The 21,641-nt window shown below is 36.7% G+C and overlaps 1 protein-coding gene across 2 annotated transcripts in view; it reads right to left on the bottom strand.

Annotated features, from left to right (window-relative positions):
• Positions 1–305: 305 nt before the first annotated feature.
• ZMYM2 (zinc finger MYM-type containing 2) overlaps positions 306–21,641 on the bottom strand; it is an 81,578-nt gene continuing 60,242 nt past the window's right edge. For both annotated transcript variants that reach the window (XM_044249382.1, XM_044249383.1), the window contains 4 exons: positions 4,312–4,426; positions 3,166–3,417; positions 2,771–2,891; positions 306–1,180 (listed from right to left, as the gene is read on the bottom strand). In XM_044249382.1, the coding sequence (XP_044105317.1) occupies positions 988–1,180; positions 2,771–2,891; positions 3,166–3,417; positions 4,312–4,426 (681 nt within the window). In that variant the 3' untranslated portion in view covers positions 306–987. The remainder of the gene's footprint in view (positions 1,181–2,770; positions 2,892–3,165; positions 3,418–4,311; positions 4,427–21,641) is intronic.

The following is a 21,641-nucleotide window of genomic DNA, read 5'->3' as shown; positions in this document are numbered from 1 at the left end:
TTAGAGCACTATTCAGATACTGCAATATGATCTCTATCTTTAGGGGGTGGAGAGAGAAAATAAATCAAAGTTCTATAAATGAATGGGATTTTAAATACTTATGGTTGGCATAGAAAACAGAATTCTGTACTTTCATTGGACATTTTTACAAAGAAAATGTCTCAATGATCATGTTTTTCAACATCATTCTTCATATATATATATATATATACACACATACACATATATACATACATATATATATATATATATATATTTTTTTTTTTTAATTATTGACTGGGGTGATGCAGAAAGCCACAAATGAGAAAAGGACACTAAGGTTTTAATAAGGGGAACAAAAAGTTGTTTTCACCAGTATAGATTCACATTACAGTACACCAATATTGACAGCATTCTCTTGTCTATTTTTGGTACAGAAGATGGCATCTGTCTACATAACCTTGTAAGGCTTCAGTAACTGAAATATAAAGAAAACAAAACAAACAAAACCCCCCAAAACAAAACAAAAAACCCAGCCTATTAGTTTACAGTTTATTTTAAAAATTCTGAAAGACACTGCAAGTTCTAAACTTTTAGTAGTGCTACCCATACACAACCATCTGGTCAAGAACCCAGTAAAAGAGCCTCCTTTCAAGGAAGCCTTTCAACAGTAGAGTTGTGCAATATGGATGTTTCTTACTACAAGAAAAAAATTATACATGGCACATTCTCATTCGTATTTTGTAATGTAAAAAGTTACAAACATACCTAATCAAATAAATAATAATAAAAAAAGAATTTGAATGTATTTGTTAAGTATCCTAAAACCACTACATAGAATAATGGCAACTTTCACTCACAGATTATATACATGGTAATACCCAGTGTGGGTACACTGCTACAAAACTCAAAACAGAAGGAGTAAACTTGAAATGTTTCCATAATAAAGATCTAGCAGCATGACTATCTAATGCTGTTTTATCCCGATTGCTTCTGAAATGTTCCTTTTTAGTCTGTGTCTTCATCCAGTTCATAATTGTCTTTATCATAAATATCTTTTACTAAAAGAACCCGTACAAGCATATTTTCCAAGGTGTTTCGGTCCAGTGAAGTAGATGTATACCAGACAGGACTATCTGTTGAACTAGAGCATTCTGGTTGCAAATAAAAAACATCCATTCTCTGATTAAGATTCTGTGGACTTTGGGAGAAAGGAGAAAGTCAATTTCACAGTATATACAAAATTCCCCACAACTTTCTTTTCTTCTTCCAAGAATAACTCCATGACTACTAACAATATTATGTGGTCCAACCACAGCTCATTACTTACATTAAATATTCTATCGTTAAGATATTCTGAAAGTTAATTTCTGTGATGAAAGATTATCTTCCCACCATAATTTAAAGTCTGTATTTCACTGAATTCAAAACACCATTAACAGAAACAGTATTTTAAATCATTATTTCAATACTGCCATTAAACAAGTAAAAGGCTGCACTGCAGTTATAATTCTAAGATAATTAATCATTAACATGCATCCCAGCTTCAGAGATAGTAAAATCTGAAAAATGTCTTAAAAATCAATGAAATATGGTAGCTTATAAAATTACCTAATAGCACTATACAACAGGAATTTTAATTTTTAAAATATCAACAAGATAATTATAAGATAGGGTTTCCAACTAATAATAATAAATAATCTCCAACTAATAAAAGAACTAATGTAAGATAGGGATTCCAACTAATTTCCAAATAATATTAATAACTTATAACTAATTTTAAGATAGGGATTTCCAACTACCACTGGAAGACAGGACACTGTTGCTGCCAAACAGGGCCACCCCAAACCACTGTCAGAAATATTAGTATTTTCTATAAATAACACCACTGCTTTTGTGAGTTCTTAAGAACTAACCGGGGGGCCTACTTATAATTTATAAAACTTTACCTAAGACAATATACTTGGTTCATACTAACCCTCTGAAAATTAAAGGGTTCATATATAAAGCAACAGACAGCTTAAAATTTATGATCTCTAAACATTTCACTGGTTTAAAATTTTCTAAAATGTCTTTGATTTTAGGCTGACAGGAAAAAGCAGTAGTACTGCTGAAAAGTAATGTACTTTTAGAACACTGTATCTTTTAGACCTTCTTAAAGGAACATTTTTGCTTAAATGTTAAGTATTCCATTTTCATCTCCACCTATCCATTCTACCTTTCAATATACCTTTTCACCAGGGGTGTGGTCAAGTTATAGCTTGTCACTTGTTTGTGTCAAGTTCTATACCACTAAACTATATATAAATAAATAAATACTATGTAACCATTTATTTATATATAGTATATGGCTGCTTTCTGGCTATAACGGCAGAATGGAATAGCTGCAGAAGACGCTCTATAGCCCAAAAAAGCCTAAAATATTTACCATCTGATCCTTCACAAAAAAAGTTTGTGCTCTATGTATGCTTTATATAATCACTGGGATTGCTGATTTAAAGATGACAATAATAGTAGTAATCTCATTGGTAGACAACAATTTCTTTTTTTTTTTTTTTTTTTTTTGTCTATTAGAATTTTGGTAGACAACAATTTCTTAACATATGCTTGAATCCTAAAGTATGAAGTATAAGCTGGGTATTTTATAATAATAAGACTACAAAAATTAGCTGTGAGAAGAGAGAGAAAAATCTAAAAAAGATCAGTGAAAAATAGTAACCTCTTGGTAAGTTAAACTCAAGGCAACTAACCTATACTACCATTTAAAAAATTAAATATCATTAACACTTACCTTTTAGACAAATAGCATTCAAACATTTTCACAGGACATCTAGAAGGATTGGCTGTATTTTCAATTTGTTCAAATACTGGCTCATCATCTTCATGTTTTCTTTTTCCAGTAGTAATTTTATCTAAAAAAATAAAAGTTATATAAAATTCTTAAGACCAATCTTGAAGAAAGATAGTACTATTCATTCCTAGTATCTATTGTACCAAACGTGGCTTCCAGTAGTTCACAATTTTTCAAACAAAATGAACTAAGACATTTTAAGAATATATAAGTTGTCTTACTTTATGAAAATGGCAGTCCTTAGATTCTTAACAAGTGACCCAATACAGTCTTTATTAAGGCAAAGTTTGGCTATCCCTCCCACAGACAATCCAAAAACAAAAATGTCACACTACCTTCATTATCTGTTCCACATAAGGAAGACACTTGGTATCGAAGACATGCTTTGTTTTCCATTGTTAGAGGATTTTTTTTCCAGTGCCTAAATACAGTGCCAAAGGAAAGTCTTAAGTGTTGTTCCACTGTTTTCAGGCCAAAATACTTAGTATTAAAGTAGAACAGGGTATTCAGAAGAGCTACTGGAGAGTGTGATCCTAGTTGTTTTATCCTCCAGAGATAATCTTCTTCAACTCGAGAAAATATTGACCCTTAAATAGAAGTATTTTTAAAGAATTACAATAAATAAAACAATTTTCATTTAACCATCTAGCAAAAATGAAGTTAATTCAAGAACAAACCTATTTCAATCCTCCATTCATACCAGGTTAAAACTGGAATGAATTTCAGAATTACCTATGCAGCACTTTAACAAAAGAGGCTAGGGAGCAAACCAGACTATGGAACTAGCATCTCTGGAGTAAGGGGACTAGATGATTGCTTCTGTTCTTCTGTAGGACAAGCACACAATGGTCAGAAAGGAATTTAAATCTGCAGAATTCCTGAAAAAAATAGGTGATTTCTATTCACAAACACATTTTCTCCACACATCTAAAACAGATTTCTTAGAGAAATTTGTATCACAATATCCCCTGGAGGGCTTAAGAAGTAAACATCCAGTGTCTTACTCCAGAGAAAGTTGGGTCATATTCATTACAAATTTCTTCATAAACAGTAGATATCAACTACTTCATTTCTAATTCAACAAAAGATGAACAGATGAGTTCATGAATAACTACAATGAAAAATATGCTATCTAATTTAAATTATTTCTTAATTATTTTTAATATACTATCTGTAAAAATAAAAATACCAGTAGCAAAGCAACACTTTTATTTACAAGGCATTACCCGGGTACCTGAGTGGCTCAGTTAGTTAAGCATCCAACTCTTGATTTCAGCTTAGGTCATGATCGCATAAGGGTTCATGAGATGGAGTCCTGCATCAGGCTCCACACTTAGTGGATAGCCTGCTTCAGATTCTCTTTCCCTCTCTCTCTACCCTTCTCCCCCCGGCCCAGCCCCTGCTCACGTGCACGCATGCACATGCACTCTCTCTAAAATATGATAAATCTTCTAAAAACATAAAAAATAAAAGAGCATTACCATCTGGAAGTATGCTGGGTTGCCAACTTCGGAGTATTTTATTCAATTCTTGCTCAAATGTTTGGTATCCTGGATCAATAAATATGTTGTCTTTTCGATTACTACCGCACAAGTACTACAAAAAAAAAAAAAAAAAGTTTCTTGAAGGAAAACCAGCTAATTATAAATAGTGAACATATTACTTATATTTTGTATGTCTTAAGAAAGAAAGAAATCTTATGTTTAGGATAAATAAAACAGGCACACTAACACAACAAGGGTGATTACTGGCTTTATCTATATATCTAGAAATCATAAGCAATCAAAATTACCAATTACTCTGTTGCCTAAAAAACCCAAAGCCGAAATACACACCCAAGAATCCAGAACATAAGAACTGGGAGAAATCTTCAGTATGTCAGATAAAAACAGAGTATCTGGCTCCAATTTTTATTATACAGCACATGGAGAAAACAAAATTAGACTTTCCAGTAAGAGTAATTAAATTATTGATTAAAGAAAAATTCTGAATGGTACAGATGGGATGAAATATTCTGTAGCTGCCTGAGGATCTCTTCTAGCACTCTTTGGTAAGTGAATACTTGTTTACTTATTGCCTCTCTTTAACTCCTGTGAGCCATACAAATTTATGACTGGTAAGTTACTATGATAAATCTTACCAGTGAGGGTTATTAAACACTAAAGTTTGCAAAGTCCATCTACAATGTAATCTAAAAATAAGGCAAAAGTAAAATGTATGACAATACTAGCACAAAGAATGGGAGGCAGGAGTTGGGAAACTTACACTATTGTAAGGCTCATACATTATACATAAAGAGGTGCAGTCATTTTTGAGGTATATAATGAACTGAAATGCCTATTATAAATCCTAAGGCAACCACTACAAAAAACTTAAAAGGCATAAATAAACCAATAGTGGAAATAAAACAGAATCATAAAAATAACTAATTCAAAAAAAAAAAGCAGAGAAAGAAAAAAGAAACAAAACAAAAACCCCACAAAGAACAGATATAACAAATATAAAACAACCGGGAGGACGGATTTGCATCCAATGTTAGCTGTGACTACAGTGAGTATAAAAGGTCTAAACCATGTGGCAAACTAGAGTCTTTGAGCCAAATTGGTCATCTGCCTATTTTTGTCAATAAAGTTTCCTTGAAACATGGACACAACTGATGTTTGCATACTGCCCCAGTCTATTTTCATACTACAGTGGCAGAGTTGAAAGGGTATATGACACAGACCAGTGTGGCCCACAAAGACCGACCAAATAAAACATTTACTGTCTTTTATTAAAAGGAAAAAAAGGGCGCCTGGGAGGCTCAGTGGGTTGGGCCTCTGCCTTTGGCTCAGGTCATGATCTCAGGGTCCTGGGATTGAGTCCAGCATCCGGCTCTCTGCTCAGCAGGGAGCCTGCTTCCTCCTCTCTCTCTCTGCCTGCCTCTCTGCCTACTCCTGAGCTCTTTCAAATAAATAAATAAAATCTTTAAAAAAAGGAAAAAAAAGTTTGTTGGTCTAAACAAACCAAGACAAGATTGGTCAATTGAAATAAAATTTAAAGGGGGGGGGAGCCAGGCCCAATAATACGCTGCCTTCAAGTCACCTACTTAATTTTTTTTTTTAAAGTAATCGCTACACCCAACATGGGACTTGAACTCACAAGCCCAAGATGAAGAGCTGCGTACTCTTCCAACTAAGCCAGTAAGGAGCCCCAAGACACCAACTTTAAATATGTAAACACAGGTAAATGAAAAGTAAAAGGATGAAAAAATATATACAATGTACTTAGGGGCTTGGGTGGCTCAGTCAGTTAAGCATCTGCCTTCAACTAGGGTCAAGATCTCAGGGTCCTGAGATCAGGGCCCATGTAGGGACTCCCTGCTCAGTGGGGAGTCTGCTTCTCCCTCTCCCTTGGTCCCTGCCCCCTCTTACGCTTTCTCTTTCCAATAAATAAAATCTTTAAATAGGCCAACAGACACATGAAAAAATGCTCCACATCACCCGGCATCAGGGAAATACAAATCAAAACCACAATGAGATACCACCTCACACCAGTCAAAATGACTAAAATTAACAAGTCAGGAAATGACAGATGCTGGCGAGGATGCAGAGAAAGGTGAACCCTCCTACACTGTTGGTGGGAATGCAAGCTGGTACCACCATTCTGTAAAACAGCATGGAGGTTCCTCAAAAATATGACAATAGAGCTACCCTATGACCCAGCAACTGCACTACTGAGTATTTACCCTAAAGATACAAACGTAGTGATCCAAAGGGGCACGTGCCCCCGAATGTTTATAGCAACAATGTCCACAATAGCCGAACTATGGAAAGAACCTAGATGTCCATCAACAGATGAATAGATAAAGAAGATGTGGTGTATATATAAAATGGAATACTATGCAGCCATCAAAAGAAATCAAATCTTGCCATTTGCGATGATGTGGATGGAACTAAAGGGTATTATGCTTAGCGAAATAAGTCAATTGGAGAAAGACAACTATCATATGATCTCCCTGATATGAGGAAGTGGAGATGCAACGTGTGGAGTTTGGGGGGCTAGGAAAAGAATAACTGAAAGAGATGGGATCGGGAGACAAACTGTGAGAAATTCTTAACCTCACAAAACAAACTGAGGGTTGTTGGGGGGAGGGAGATCGGAAGAGGATGGTGGATGGACACTGGGGAGGGTATGTGTTATGATGAGTGCTGTGAAGTGTGTAAACCGGCGATTCACAGACCTGTACCCCTGGGGCTAAAAATACATTATATATTTATTAAAAAATAAAAGAATTTATTTAAAAAAATAAAATTTTTTTGAAGTCTCTTAAAATATATATACACACACACATATGTATACATAAATATATATATATACACATACACACATACACATACCATGTACTAATCAAAAATCAGACTAGCATATCATTCATCTGAACTGATCTAACATTACTCCTCCTAATCAGAAGGAAGATTAACCAGCATAATTTCAAAATGGCAGAACAAAAATTCCTAACTAATGCCTTTCAATTATAGGATGCAAAAATTCCTAACTAATGCCTTTCAGTTAGGACGCAAACCAAACACCTGGCAAGCGATGAAGTAACAATGTCAGATTCCCTCCCCTGCTTTTGGGTTAGTCAGAGAACAGGATTTCTATCATTTCCTAATCTGGAAATTCTCAATGTTATGATTGTAGCATTAATTTCAAATATAATATCACAATTAAACCTATTTAATGGGATTATAAATAGTTGTTGGGTGTTGTTTTTTTGTTGTTTTTTTTTTAAATTTTACTGTTGTTTTTTAAGTAGACTCCAAACCTAGCCGGGAGCTCAATTTGTGGCTTGAATTCACCAGCCTGAGATCGAGACCTGAGCTGAGATCAGGAGTTTTACACTTACTGTAAACTCTGTACACTTACTCACCAACTGAGCCACTCAGGCACACCTACAAATAGTTTTTTTTAAGTGTGGTTCCCAGACATTTTTAAAATGTAAACTTAGTACACATTATATAAAACAATCACAAAAATGAAATCCCCATGTTTGAAACAGCAATTTGTATATTTTGTTCTTAACATAAAGCAGCATACATAATAAAAAAAAAAAAAGAGGGAAGTGATCCTGAAATAATTTTCAGCTATAAGTCAAGCAACAAGGGGAAAGCACTTTCTATGTACATTCAGAACCTTAAAAATAACAAGCCAAAAATTAGGCTCTCAGCTCAGCTCTACTACAAGTAGCTCCTAAATGATGTGCCAACACTCAGTCCTTCTCAAGAGGCTTCTCTGTCAATCCCTGATGAATTAAAAAGATTTGGTCCTCTTACTGGTACAGAAGGAATGACAATAATCTTTATGAGTCACTGCTGTAGTATGGGAAGGGATACTAACTACATTATGGTTGTTTTTTCCTTTAAAGGCAGTCCCAATTTACAAATACCTAACTGCATGCAATTTATGAACACCTAATCTACCCCAACACCAAAGGCCAGTAACTTCTGCTTTTCAGAAACGAAGGAGAAGCCATCAAAGACAGCAGCATCTTCTAAAAAGTAACCCTGAAGAAAATGTCCTGATGGGCCAGGGCTGTCTGAAGAGTAGCAATCTTAATCAAAAATTATCCTCACAGGGAGTGCACCTAGGTGGCTGTCAATTAAGTGTCTGACTCTTGGTTTTGGTTCAGGTCATGATCTCAGGGTCCTGAGACAGAATGCTACCCTGGGACCTGCCCTCAGTGTCAAGTCTGCTTGAGATTCTCTCTACCTCTCCTCTGCCCCTCCCCCTACACTCACACACGTGCGCACTCCAAAATAAATCTTGAAAAACAAACAAAAAAAGAAATGTAAATATGACCCATAATTAATTTAGCTATAAATCAGCAGCCCTAGTGTTTCAATATTATTCCAACCCTCAGCTGCAAGAAAAAATACTTCCAAGAAAAAAATATTGAGTACAATCTTTAAAAATGCTTAAAATCATTTCATGTTTCACACCCTGGATAAAATACAAAGACTAAACATTTTATCAATGAATATGGGCCCTTTGCTATATGACTCTTACCTACTTCATACTCCACCCCAGCCCCAAACCTCTTTACACGTCACATTCTACATTCTAGGCATGCCAAGTAGTTCTGGAAAACTGTACCCTGGTATATATTTTTCTGTCTTCTTGGAATGCCATTGTTCTTCCTTCATCCTTCCTGCCTAGAATTTCTAAATCTATTTCAAAGCTCAGTTTAAACGTCATCAACACTGCTCTATTTTCTCAGATTACATCCTTAGAATAAATTAGTCCCACTTCTGTGCCACCAACATACCATACCATGAGGACGCTGTTTAAAGACCATTGTTTATGTATTTCAAATCCTTGAGCCGAGCAGATTATGGCTTTCGAGTCAAACTGCTTATCAAATTCAAAACATGTAAGCTATATAACCTTGGGTAAGCTACTTAACTTCCCTACATTCACCAAAAACTGGTAAGAATAATAGTAAGGTTGTTCAGAGGATTAAATGACATGTTAAGCTGTGAGCACTATGCATAGAAAGCAGTCAATAGGCAAAAGAAGTCATCTCCAATATCTACTCCAATGTTCAGAAGTCAGCATAAAATAAGCACTTAATAGTTCCTGGAAGAAACCAATGAAATAAGGATTACCAAAACTCTGAATGTATTACACCACTGCAATGAAATATAAGGCAAATTCTTAAGGCCCTTCTGAATCAAAGAAAGATTAAATATGTTTTAAAATGTTGTACGTATTTTAATACAATTTAACTATCAATAAAAGCATTTATATTGAACTCAAATTAACAAGACCTAAGTGAGTTCACTGTTTTTTAATTGAGTAAATAGAGTTCTAACACTTCTTTTAAAAAGAAAAAAATAGGGGCAACTGGGTGGCTCAGTGGGTTAAGCCCTTGCCTCGGCTCAGGTCACGATCCCAGGGTCCTCGGATGGAGCCCCACAGGCTCTCTGCTCAACAGGAAGCTTGCCTCCCCCTTTCTTTCTGCCTGCCTCTCTGACTACTTGTGATCTCTGTCTGTCAAATAAATATATAAAAATCTTTAATAAAAAAAAAAAAAAAAGAAAGAAAGAAAGGCGCCTGGGTGGCTCAGTGGGTTAAGCTGCTGCCTTTGGCTCAGGTCATGATCCTAGGGTCCTGGGATTGAGTCCCACATCGGGCTCTCTGCTGAGCGGGGAGCCTGCTTCCCTCTCTCTCTCTCTCTGCCTGCCTCTCTGTCTACCTGTGATCTGTCTGTCAAATAAACAAATAAAATCTTAAAAAAAAAAAAAAAGAAAAGAAAAGAAAAAAAAATAGGGGCAACTGGGTGGCTTAGTGGGTTAAAGCCTTGGCCTTCGGCTCAGGTCATGATCCCAGGGTCCTCGGATCGAGCCCCACAGGCTCTCTGCTCAACAGGAAACTTGCTTCCCCTTTCTCTCTGCCTGCCTCTCTGCCTACTTGTGATCTCTGTCTGTCAAATAAATAAATAAAATCTTTAAAAAAAATGAACATCAAATACCAAAAGCAAACAAATATGAATTTTGGAAAAGTATTACTGCATCAATCAAAGTAAATCTTTTCAAGAATATTTGTGTCAGTGTTACTTAAAAAAGAAAAAAATGATAATCCCTCCAAATAAGAAATCTTGGAAAAATTTTTAGAAAATGAGAATATCTAGAATCAACAAGGAATTCTCACAAATGGAGTTAAACAACCAAACAATGAAGGGGAGATTCACATAAAAGCAAATTTAAATGGCCAAAATAAGAAAAGATCCTCATCCTTTTAGAAAGCAATCTAGTTATAGCTTTTAAAAATAAAAATACACTTTTATGATCCAATAATAATACCCTTTCAGAAATCTTATCTCATAGAAATACAAGCACCGGTTCTTTAAGATAATTATGTTTTGGGGAAGAAAGATATACATTGTTTATAATAGCAAAATTTTAGGAAACAAAGGGAATACGCGTCATTGCTGAAATGTTTAAATTAAATGAGGCATGAAATATAATATAGTTAAGCCTGTTCAGCTGTTTTAGAGGGACTGCTACAATGTACTAGGAAACTACAGTACAAAGTGATTAATATGGTTCCATGTTCTTAGTTGCCAAACTAGTATATCTTTTGCCATCTTCATTTAAAAAAACACACACAAAGCAGCATACACATCTAGCTAACTGTGATGAGGTGAGGAGGATTCAGGAAAAGGTTATTCAACAATTCCACTGACAATACATTTGGAGTGAGGGGCATGAGTTTACTTGTGTAAGGTAGTAGATAAAAGAATAATCATGACTGTGGGATTTCATACACTTTTTGTTTTTAAAAATAATCATTATTTCTTAGACAGTCTATGGGAAAATCGGCTATTTTGTGAGGGAGGGGAAAAAAAATGCTATGGTCCCCTTTTATACAGTACCCAGTTAAACACCTGTAATTACATTTAACTCCTCAGTATACAATGCAGAAGTGGCTACACATTTACCAATGTATATTCATAAGCCTTAATCCTCACAAATAAAGATGCTATTCCTTCTATAAACATAATCTAAAAAAACAAAAAATCATACATCTTCAACATTATTTTTTGTCAGATGTGAACAAAATTAATAAATGCAACAGTTAAATATGAAAACCCTTCCAAAAATAGCTTCTATTTCTGTACACATCCTTGAAGTAACATTAAACAGCAATGATTTCCAGAAAGTATATTTTACCTTTACACTGAGTTTTAGGATTATTTTTAAAGCTGCTTATAAATACCATGTAGTTTTTCATAAAATTAAATCACATCTGTGAAAATATGTCTAATGATGAGAATATTAAAAAAATTTTTTTCAATTATACTAAAAAAACACACACACACAAAAATATATCATTAACCATTTTTAAAGTGAAGAGTTCACCAGTTAAAAAACATTTTTTGAGTTAACATTTTTAGTTCATACACAGAACCTGTTTTAATTCTGAAATATGCTACAAAATGGATAAACTTTGAGGGTATTATGCTATGTGCAATAAACCAGTCACAAAAAGAGTAATACTGTATGGTGTCACTTATATGAGATACCTAGAGTACTCAATGTTACAGAGACAGAAAAAGGAATGGTGGTAGCCAGGGGCTGAGAGAGGGGAGAAATGAGGAGTTATTGTCTAATGGGTAAAAAGTTTCAGTTTTGCAAGATGAAGAGTTATCAGGATGAATGGTGGTAATGTTCACACAGAATTACAAATGCACTCAATACCACTGACCCGTACACTTAGAAACAAGACAGTTAAGTTTTATGCTACATTTTTTTACCACAATAAAAAAATTTTGGAAAAAAAAACAACTAATTTATAATCATTCATTAACAATCCATTTAGCTCCAAAACCTCTAATAGTAATTGGAGTTCTAATATTTACATAATTCAGTCAATAAGAAGCAATCTAGAGATTCAACTTCCTGACAGGGTTATTAGGAAGCCAGCCAATTCTCTTTACTTTAAGGAAGGAATAATACCAATTACCACAAATTCTTTCAGAAAATAGGAGGAAGGAACACTTCCCCATTCATTTAATGAGGCCACTGGTATTATCCCAATACCAAAGCCAGGGAAAACATGGACTAGTACCCTCATGAACTTCTGCAATGTCATTAAACAATAAAAAGCAAGTCTAATCAGCCAATATAAAAAGGATGATATATCATTATCAAATGAAAGCTCTCTCAGAAATTCAAGGTTGATTTAATATCTGAAAACTAATTGATACGCCATCTTTAATAGAATAAGGGAGAAAAACCATATTATTGTTTCAGCAGATGCAGAAAAAGCAGCTTGACAAAATTCAACAGCGATTTATGATAAAAACTCTCAGCAAGATCAACTAACTAGAACTTAAATAAAAATTCAGAAAAAAAAAAAAAAAACCTAAGCAACAAAATAAAAACCTAAGAAGAATTTTCAGCCAGCTAGGAACAGTAGAGAACTTCCTTGACAGAAAACATCATACTTAATAGTGGAGGAACTTCACCCAAGAATTAGAAACAAGGTAAAGGTTTCTACTCTCACCACTAGCATTTAAGTGTTGGGAGGAGGCCTGAGATCCCTCATCGATGTAATAAGACAAGAAAAAGAAAACATGCAGATAAGAAAGAAAGAGGTAAAACTGTCTCTATTCACAGACAACATGATTATATATGTAGAAATTTCTAAGAAAAAAAAAGCATGTACTAGAACTAATAGTGAATTGGTATATAAAGAATATTAGATGAACATATAAAAATCAATCGTATTTCTACATGCAAGTTATGTCAGAGGAAACAACTAAGAGAGGAAAGACTATCTGACTTTAGGGAGGTGAACTAGGGTGGAACAGAGAAAGGTAGGACAGACGACCCCCCCATTTTGTTATCTTTTATTACACTAAAATTTAAAGTTATATTATCTGATACTGGTTTTTAAGCTGAATTTCTAGCCGAAGCCATTTTTAAATGAAACTGTAAAGAGAACCCTAAAACACACCAAAAAGTACAGCTGAATTAAAACACAAATAAAAAGGAGTTCAGATGGCAGAGAAACAGGGGGGCCCTAGGCTTTCCTTGTCCCTCGAACATAGCTATATTGAGGTCAGATCACTGGAACATCCAGGAAATCAATCAGAAGATTGGAAGAAGGACCTCCATGGTTGGAGTGAGATAGCATAACAAGTGCAAGGTACGTGGAAGTAAACTGGGGAGAGAGAAGTTGCCACATCCCGGAGGGAAGGTAACACTTTCCTCAGGGATAGAAAAGGGAGAGAGGAATAGAGTGGTTGAGAGAGTGTGACACAGGTTCACACAAGAAAACCTTTCAGACCACAGACTGGGGAACCAGGGAAACTGAGTGAAGCAGGTTTTTTGCAAATAGTGAAAGGACCTCAAGCTCTGAGGTTTCTCCACTCCTGGAGAAAAGGAAGGTTCTGGCCTGGGAGAGCACAAAAGTTGTGTAGGGATCTCCTGCTGCATTAGGAGAGATCATTCCCCTTCATGAAGTGTATCTGGAAGAGGAATTACTGCCTCTCCAAGGACAAAAGACCCCATAGGCACCAGCAAACGGCTTTCCACTGGCAGGGAACAAGGGTGGGCACAAAGGATGGGTAACCTAGTTGCTGCTTTTCACAGTGACATACCACAGATTCCGGACACTGTGCAGGTCCGGGGACTGTTTTTCTGAGACAAAGGGCATTAGTCAGAGCACAGCGAGGCTTTAATCAGGAGGAGGGAGCAGATCTGAGTGGTATCAGCTCCTTTAAGATGTGGAGTTAAGCATCTGCCTTCAGCTCATGATCCCAGGGTCCCGGGATTGAGTACTGACTACATGGGCTTGCTCAGCAGTAAGCCTGCTTCTCCCTCTGCCTGCTGCTCCCCCTGTGTGTTTCTGTCCCTCTCTCTCTCTCTCTCTCTCTCTCTGACAAATAAATAAAAAATCTTAATTAAAAAAAATATATATTTGGAGTTTTAAACCCCAGCCACATGCCATATATAAAATGCAGGAGAGGGGAGCCTGGGTGGCTCAGTGGGTTAAGCCGCTGTCTTCAGCTGAGGTCATGATCTCAGGGTCCTGGGATCGAGTCCCACATCAGGCTCTCTGCTCAGCAAGGAGCCTGCTTCCCACTCTCTCTCTGCCTGCCTCTCTACCTACTTGTGATCTCTCTCTGTCAAATAAATAAATAAAATCTTTTAAAAAAAAAAATAAATAAAATAAAATGCAGGAGATTTGGAGTTTTGAATCCCAGCTGCACCAAAGATAAAAAGCAGGAGAGCTGGGCGCCAAATTCACTGAGGGTCCTCACTTTTCTCTGAGAGTTTTCAGAACAGCAGGGGGTATGAGATTCTTTGTCTGGGGACAAGAGAGTGGGGTGGCATTTTAGCCTTCCTACCAACATGTTCAGACTGAGAGAGCAACAAAGTGGCCCCCAGTGGAAGTCGGAGCCAATGACATCCAATCCTGCCCCCATGTGCCTGGCACACATTTTTATTAATGGAGCAAGACTGACTCCAAACCAGCACAGGGGGATCTCCCCCAAAAGAGCAACACAGGCAGCATATAACATGCACCAAGTCTAGTGCTTCAAAGCATTCCCTTCATCTGTGGTGGAAATAGGACCAGGCTGTATTTTTTCTGCCACCAGAATCAGGCTTATAGATTTTTGCTTATTACTCTGTTTTTTCATTCCCTTCTCTCTCTCTCTCTTTGGATCAGGCATCTTTTTTTCCTTTCTTATTCTTTTTTTTTTTTTCCCCCTGTTCTTTTTCTTTGAAATCAGGCTTATAGTAATTTTTTTGATTATTTGGGTTTTTTCATTCCTTTTCTTTTTCTCTTTTTTGTGAAGCAGGCTTTTCTGTTATTTTCCTTTCTCTTTCTTTCCTTTTTTCCATGCTTTTTTTTTTTTTTTAAAGATTTTATTCACTAATTTGACACAGAGATCACAAGCAGGCAGAGAGGCAGGCAGAGAGAAGGGAGGAAGCAGGCTCCCCGCTGAGCTCGATCCCAGGACCCTGAGATCATGACCTGAGCAGAAGGCAGCGGCTTAACCAACACTGAGCCACCCAGGCACCCCTCCATGCTTTTTTCAACAAAGAAATCAAAGCACACCTAGATAAAGGTCCAAATACTCCCTACTGCAAGAAAGGAGAAACTCTGCAGAGGACTGACCAGTGCAAAAGAGTAGCCAAAATCCAACAGCAAAGTGCAAACACCATACACCAGAAACACTTCCTAAAGTATCAGGCCCTGGACAGTGTATTACCTCTTTTTTTTTTTAATACAGCATTACTCTCAGGTGCAGGAGAGAGATATAACGAGCTTTCGTAACACACAAAAGATAGAAACTTAGCCAAAATAAGATGAAGCAATTCTTCACAAAAGAAAGATCATGAAGATGTCACAGCCAGGGACCTCAAAACAGATACAAGCAAGGTATCTAAACAAGAATTTAGATCTACAGTCATAAGACTACTAGCTGGACTTGAGAAAAGCATAGAAGACACCAGAGAAACCATCGCTCCAGAGATAAAGGACCTAAAAACTAGTCAGACCTAAACAAACAAACAAATAAATGTGTGTGTGTATGCATGCATGCTTTAACTAAGACACAAATAGACTAGAAATAATCACAATGAGGAACTGAAGGAGCAGAGAAGAGTATAGGTCAGAAGAGGTGATACAGAAGATAAAATTATGGAAAACAATGAACCTGAAAAAATAGAGGGAAAGAAAACTATTAGATCATGAAGGTAGACCTGGGGACTCCAATAAGCAAAATCATAACTCCCAGAGAAAAGCAAGGAAAGGAGGTAGAAGGTTTATTTGAACAAATTATACCTGAGAACTTCCCCAATCTGGGTATGGAAACAGGCATTCAAGTCCAAGAGGCACAGCAGATTTCCCTCAAAATCAACAAAAACAAAATCAACATCACGACATATCACTGTGAAACTTGCAAAATATAAAGATAAAGATAGAAGTCTAAAAGCAGCTAGGGAAAAAAAGATCCTTAACCTATAAAGGTAGACACATAAGGCTAAAGCATGCCTGTCAACAGAGACCTAGCATGCCAGAAAGCAGTGGCAAGACATAGTCAACCTGTTAAATGGGGAAAACATGCAGCCAAGAATACTTTATCTAGCAAGGCTGACATTCAAAATAGGAGGAGAGAGAAAGAGTTTCCAAGACAAACAAAAACTAAAGGAGTTTGTGGCCACTAAACCAGCTATGCAAGAAATATTAAAGGGGACCTTTTGAGTGGGAAACAAAACTAAAGGAGTTTGTGGCCACTAAACCAGCTATGCAAGAAATATTAAAGGGGACCTTTTGAGTGGGAAAGAGAGACCAAAAGTAACAAAGACTAGAAAGGAACAGAGTTAATTCCTTCTAAAGGAACAAGGACTTTACATGTAATACAATGGCACTACATGCATATCTTTTGATAATTACTCTGAATGCAAATGAAATAAATGCTCCAATAAAAAGACATAGGACATCAGAACAGATTAAAAAACAAGACCCATCTCTCGTAAGCATTATAAAAGAGTCAGTCATTTTAGACCAAAAGACAGCTCCAGACTGAAAGTGAGGGGCTAGAGAACCATTTATCATGTTAATGGACATTAAAAAAAAAAAAAAAAAAAAAAAAGCTGGATGGGTCATCTGGGTGGCTCAGGTCATGATCCCAGAGTTCTGGGATCAAGCCCCATATCAGGCTCTTTGCTCGGCAGGGAGCCTGCTTCCCTCTCTCTGTCTGTCTCTCCGCCTACTTATGATCTCTGTCTGTCAAATAAATAAATAAATAAAATCTTAAAAAAAAAAAAAAAAAGCTGGAGTAGCCATTCCTATATCCCTATTTATCAGACAAACTAGATTTTAAACCATAAGAGATGAAAAAAGACACTATAGCATAATAAAGGGGTTCATTCAACAAGAAGATCTAACAACTTCAAATATGTATGCCCCCAACTTGGGAGCAGCTGAATATATGAAACAATTAATAACAGGGTGCCTGGGTGGCTCAGTGGGTTAAACCTCCACCTTCAGCTCAGGTCATGGTCTCAGGGTACCGGGATCGAGCCCCGCATCAGGCTCTCTGCTCAGCAGGGAGCCTGCTTCCCCCGTTCTCTCTCTGCCTCTTGCCTACTTGTGATCTCTCTGTTAAATAAATAAAATCTTTAAAAAATTATTTAAAAAAATGAATAATAAAGAACTCAACGATACTAATATAGTAACAGTAGGAGACTTTAACACCCCACTACTCACAGCAATGGACAGATAACCTAAGCAGACCAATGGGAAAAAAGGGCTTTAAATGACTAAATGGACCAGATGGACTTTACAGATATATTCATAACATTTCATCCTAGAGAAGGAGAATACACATTCTTCTTGAGTGCACATGTAACAGATTCTCTAGAAGAGATCACATACTGGGTGTCACATATCAGGTCTCAACAAGTACAAAAAGACAGAGATCACATCATGCATACTTTCAGACCACAATGCTATGAAACTTGAAGTTAATTACAAGAAAATATTTGTAAAGAGCACAAATACATGGAAATTAAAGAACTTCCTATTAAAGAATGAATAGGTACACCAAGAAATTAAAGAACAATTAAAAAAAAATGGAAGCAAATGAAACTGAAAACACCACAGTCCAAAACCTTTGGGATGCAGCAAAGGTGGTCCTAAGAGGGAAGGATATAGCAATATAGGCCTTTCTCAAGGAGCAAGAAAAGTCTCAAATATACAACCTCCTAACCTTATACCTAAAGGAGCAAGAAAAAGAACAGCAAATAAAACCTAAATCCAGCAGAAGGGAAATAACAGAGATCAGAGCAGAAATAAATGAAAGAGTAATCAAAAGAACAGTAGAACAGATGAACGATTGGGGCGCCAGGGTGGCTCAGTGGGTTAAAGCCTCTGCCTTCGGCTCGGGTCATGATCCCAGGGTCTTGGGATCAAGCCCCACGTTGGGCTCTCTGCTCCGCAGGGAGCCTGCCTCCCTCCCTCTGTCTATCTCTCTCTCTCTGCCTGCCTCTGCCTACTTGTGATCTCTGTCAAATAAATAAAATCTTTAAAAAAAAAACAAAAAACTGATGAATGAAACTAGAACTTGTCCTTTGAAAGAATTAACAAAACTGATAAATCCTTTGCCAGACTTACCAAAAAGAAAAGAAAGGATCCAAATGAATAAAATCATAAATGAAAGAGAAAAGCTCACAACCAACACCATAGAAATACAAACAAAATATATGTAAGGGAATATTATGAGCAATTACATACCAACAAATTAGGTAATCTGAAAGAAATGGATAAAACATATAAACTACCAAAACTGAAAAAGGAAGATACAGAAAATCAGAACAGAACCACAACCAGCAAAGAATTAGAATCAGTAATCAAAAAATCTCCCACGCAACAAGGAAGTTCTTTATAGATTCTGGATACTAGCCATCACAGGGCTAGATGGCTTCCCAGGGGAATTCTATCATTTAAAGAAGAATTAATACCTATTCTCCTGAAACTATTCCAAAAAATAGAAAGGGAAGGAAAACTTCCAAACTCTTTTATGAGGCTAGCATTGCCTTGATCCCCAAAACAAAGACCCCACCAAAAAGGAGAATTATAGACCAATATCCCTGATAAACATGGATGCAAAAATACTCACCAAAATACTAGCTAATAGGATCCAACAGTACATTAAAAGGATTATTCACTATGACCAAGTGGGATTTATTCATGAGCTACAAGGTTGGTTCAATATCCACAAATAAATCAATGTCATATACTACATTAATCAAAGAAAAGGACAAGAATCATATGATACTCTGAACAGATGCAGAAAAAGCATTTGACAAAGTATAGCACCCTTGATCAAAACTCTTCACAGTGTAGGGATAGAGGGTACATACCTCAATATCACAAAAGCCATCTATGAAAAATTTTCAATGGGAAAAAAACTGAGAGATTTTCCCCTAAGGTCAGGAACATGGCAGGGGTGTCCACTATCAGTACTGTTGTTCAACAAAATACTGGAAGTTCTAGCCTCAGCAATCACACAAGAAAAAGAAATAAAATGCAACCTAATCAGCAAGGAAGAACTCAAACGTTCAGTTCTCACATACAACATGATACTCTGCAGAAAACCTGAAAGACTCCACCCAAAAAATTGCTAGAATTGATATAGGAATTCAGAAAAGTGGCAAGATATAAAATCAATGCACAGAAATCTGTAGGATTTCTTTACACCAATAATGAAGCAGCAAAAAGAGAAATCAAGGAATTGATCCCCATTACAAGTGCACCAAAAAAAACATAAAATACCTAGGAATAAGCCTAACCAAACAGGTAAAATGTCTATACCCTGAAAACTGTAGAACGCTTATGAAAGAAATTGAGGACACCAAAAGATGGAAAAACATTCCATGCTTATGGATCAGAAAAACAAGTATTATTAAAATGTCTATACTACCCAAAGCAATCCACACATTCATACAATCCCTATCAAAAATCAGAATTTTTCTCAGAGCTGGAACAAACAATTCTAAAACTTATGGAGCCAGAAAAGACCCCAAATAGCTGAAGTAATGTTTGAAAAAGAAAACCAAAAGCATCACAACTAGATTTCAAGCTGTACATTAAAGCTGTAATCAGGGGAGCCTGGGTGACTCAGTTGGTTAAGTGTCTGCCATCAGCTCAGGTCATGATCCCAGGGTCCTGGGATCAAGTTCTGCATTGGGCTCTCTGCTCAGCGGGAATTCTGCTTCTCCCTCTGCCCCTCCCCACTGGTCATGCTCACTCGCTCTCTCAAATAAATAAAATCTTAAAAAAAATAAAGCTGTCGGGGCGCCTGGGTGGCTCAGTGGGTTAAAGCCTCTGCCTTTGGCTCAGGTCATGATCCCAGTGTCCTGGGATTGAGCCCCACATCGGGCTGTCTGCTCCGCAGAAAGCCTGCTTCCTCCTCTCTCTCTGCCTGCCTCTCTAGCTACTTGTGATCTCTGTCTGTCAAATAAATTAATAAAATCTTTTTAAAAATAAATAAATAAATAAATAAATAAGGCTGTCATCAAGACAGTATGAGACTGGCACAAAAATTGACTTACAGATCAGTGGAACAAAATAGAAACATACCCTCAACTGTAAAAGACAATCTCTTCAACAAATGGTATTGGGAAAACTGGACACCCACAAGCAGAAGAAGGGAACTGGACAACTTTCTTACACCACACAAAAAATAAATTCAAAATGGATGAATAAAGCTAAGTGTGATACAGGAATCCAACAAAATCCTAGAAGGCAGCATGGCAGCAATGTCTCTGACATCAGCTGTAGGAACTTCTTACTAGACACGTATCTCAGAGGCAAGGGAAACAAAAGCAAAAATGAACTACTGGGACTTCATCAAGATAAAACGTTCTGCACAGAAAAAGAAAAAAAATCAACAAAACTAAAAGGGAACCCACAGAATGGGAGTAGGCATTTGCAAATGACGTATCAGATTAAGGGTATTATCCAAAATCTATAAAGAAGTTGTCAAACTCAACAACCAAAGAACAATTAATCCAGCCAAGAAAGACTTTTCTCCAAAAAAGACATACAAATGGGTGACAGATACACGAAAAAATTCACATCGTTCATCATCAGGGAAACATAAATCAAAACCACAATGAGGTACCACCACACACCTGTCAGAATGGCTAAAATGAACAACTCAGAAAACAACATACGTTGACAAGGATGTGAAGAAAGGGGAACCCTCTTAGTCTGGGAAAGCAAACTGGTGCAGACACTCTGGAAAACAGTAATGGAGGATCCTCAAAAAGTTAAAAATAGAACTACCCTAAAACCTAGCAATTGCACTACTAGGTATTTTTCCAAAGGATATAAAAATAGTGATTTGAAGGGGCACATGCACTCCAATTACATATAGCAGGACTATCTACAATAGTCAAAATATGGATAAAGAAGATGTGGTGTAAACACACACACACACACACACACACACACACAGAGAGAGAGAGAGAGAGAGAGAGAGAGAATGGAATATTACTCAGTCATCAAAAAGAATGAGGGGCACCTGGGTGGTTCAGTGGGTTGAAGCCTCTGCTTTTGGCTCAGGTCATGATCCCAGGGTCCTGGGATCAAGCCCTGCATCAGGCTCTCCCTGCTCGGCGGGGAGCCTGCTTCTTCTCCCTCTCCCTGCCTCTCTGCCCACTTGTGATCTGGGTCCATCAAATAAATAAATAAAATCTTAAAAAAAAAAAAAAAAAAAAAGAATGAAATCTTGCCATTCGCA

This window comes from Neovison vison, chromosome 5 (assembly GCF_020171115.1).
Source record: "Neovison vison isolate M4711 chromosome 5, ASM_NN_V1, whole genome shotgun sequence".
Lineage (NCBI taxonomy): Eukaryota > Metazoa > Chordata > Mammalia > Carnivora > Mustelidae > Neogale > Neogale vison.
This window is presented reverse-complemented; position numbering and strand designations above follow the sequence as displayed.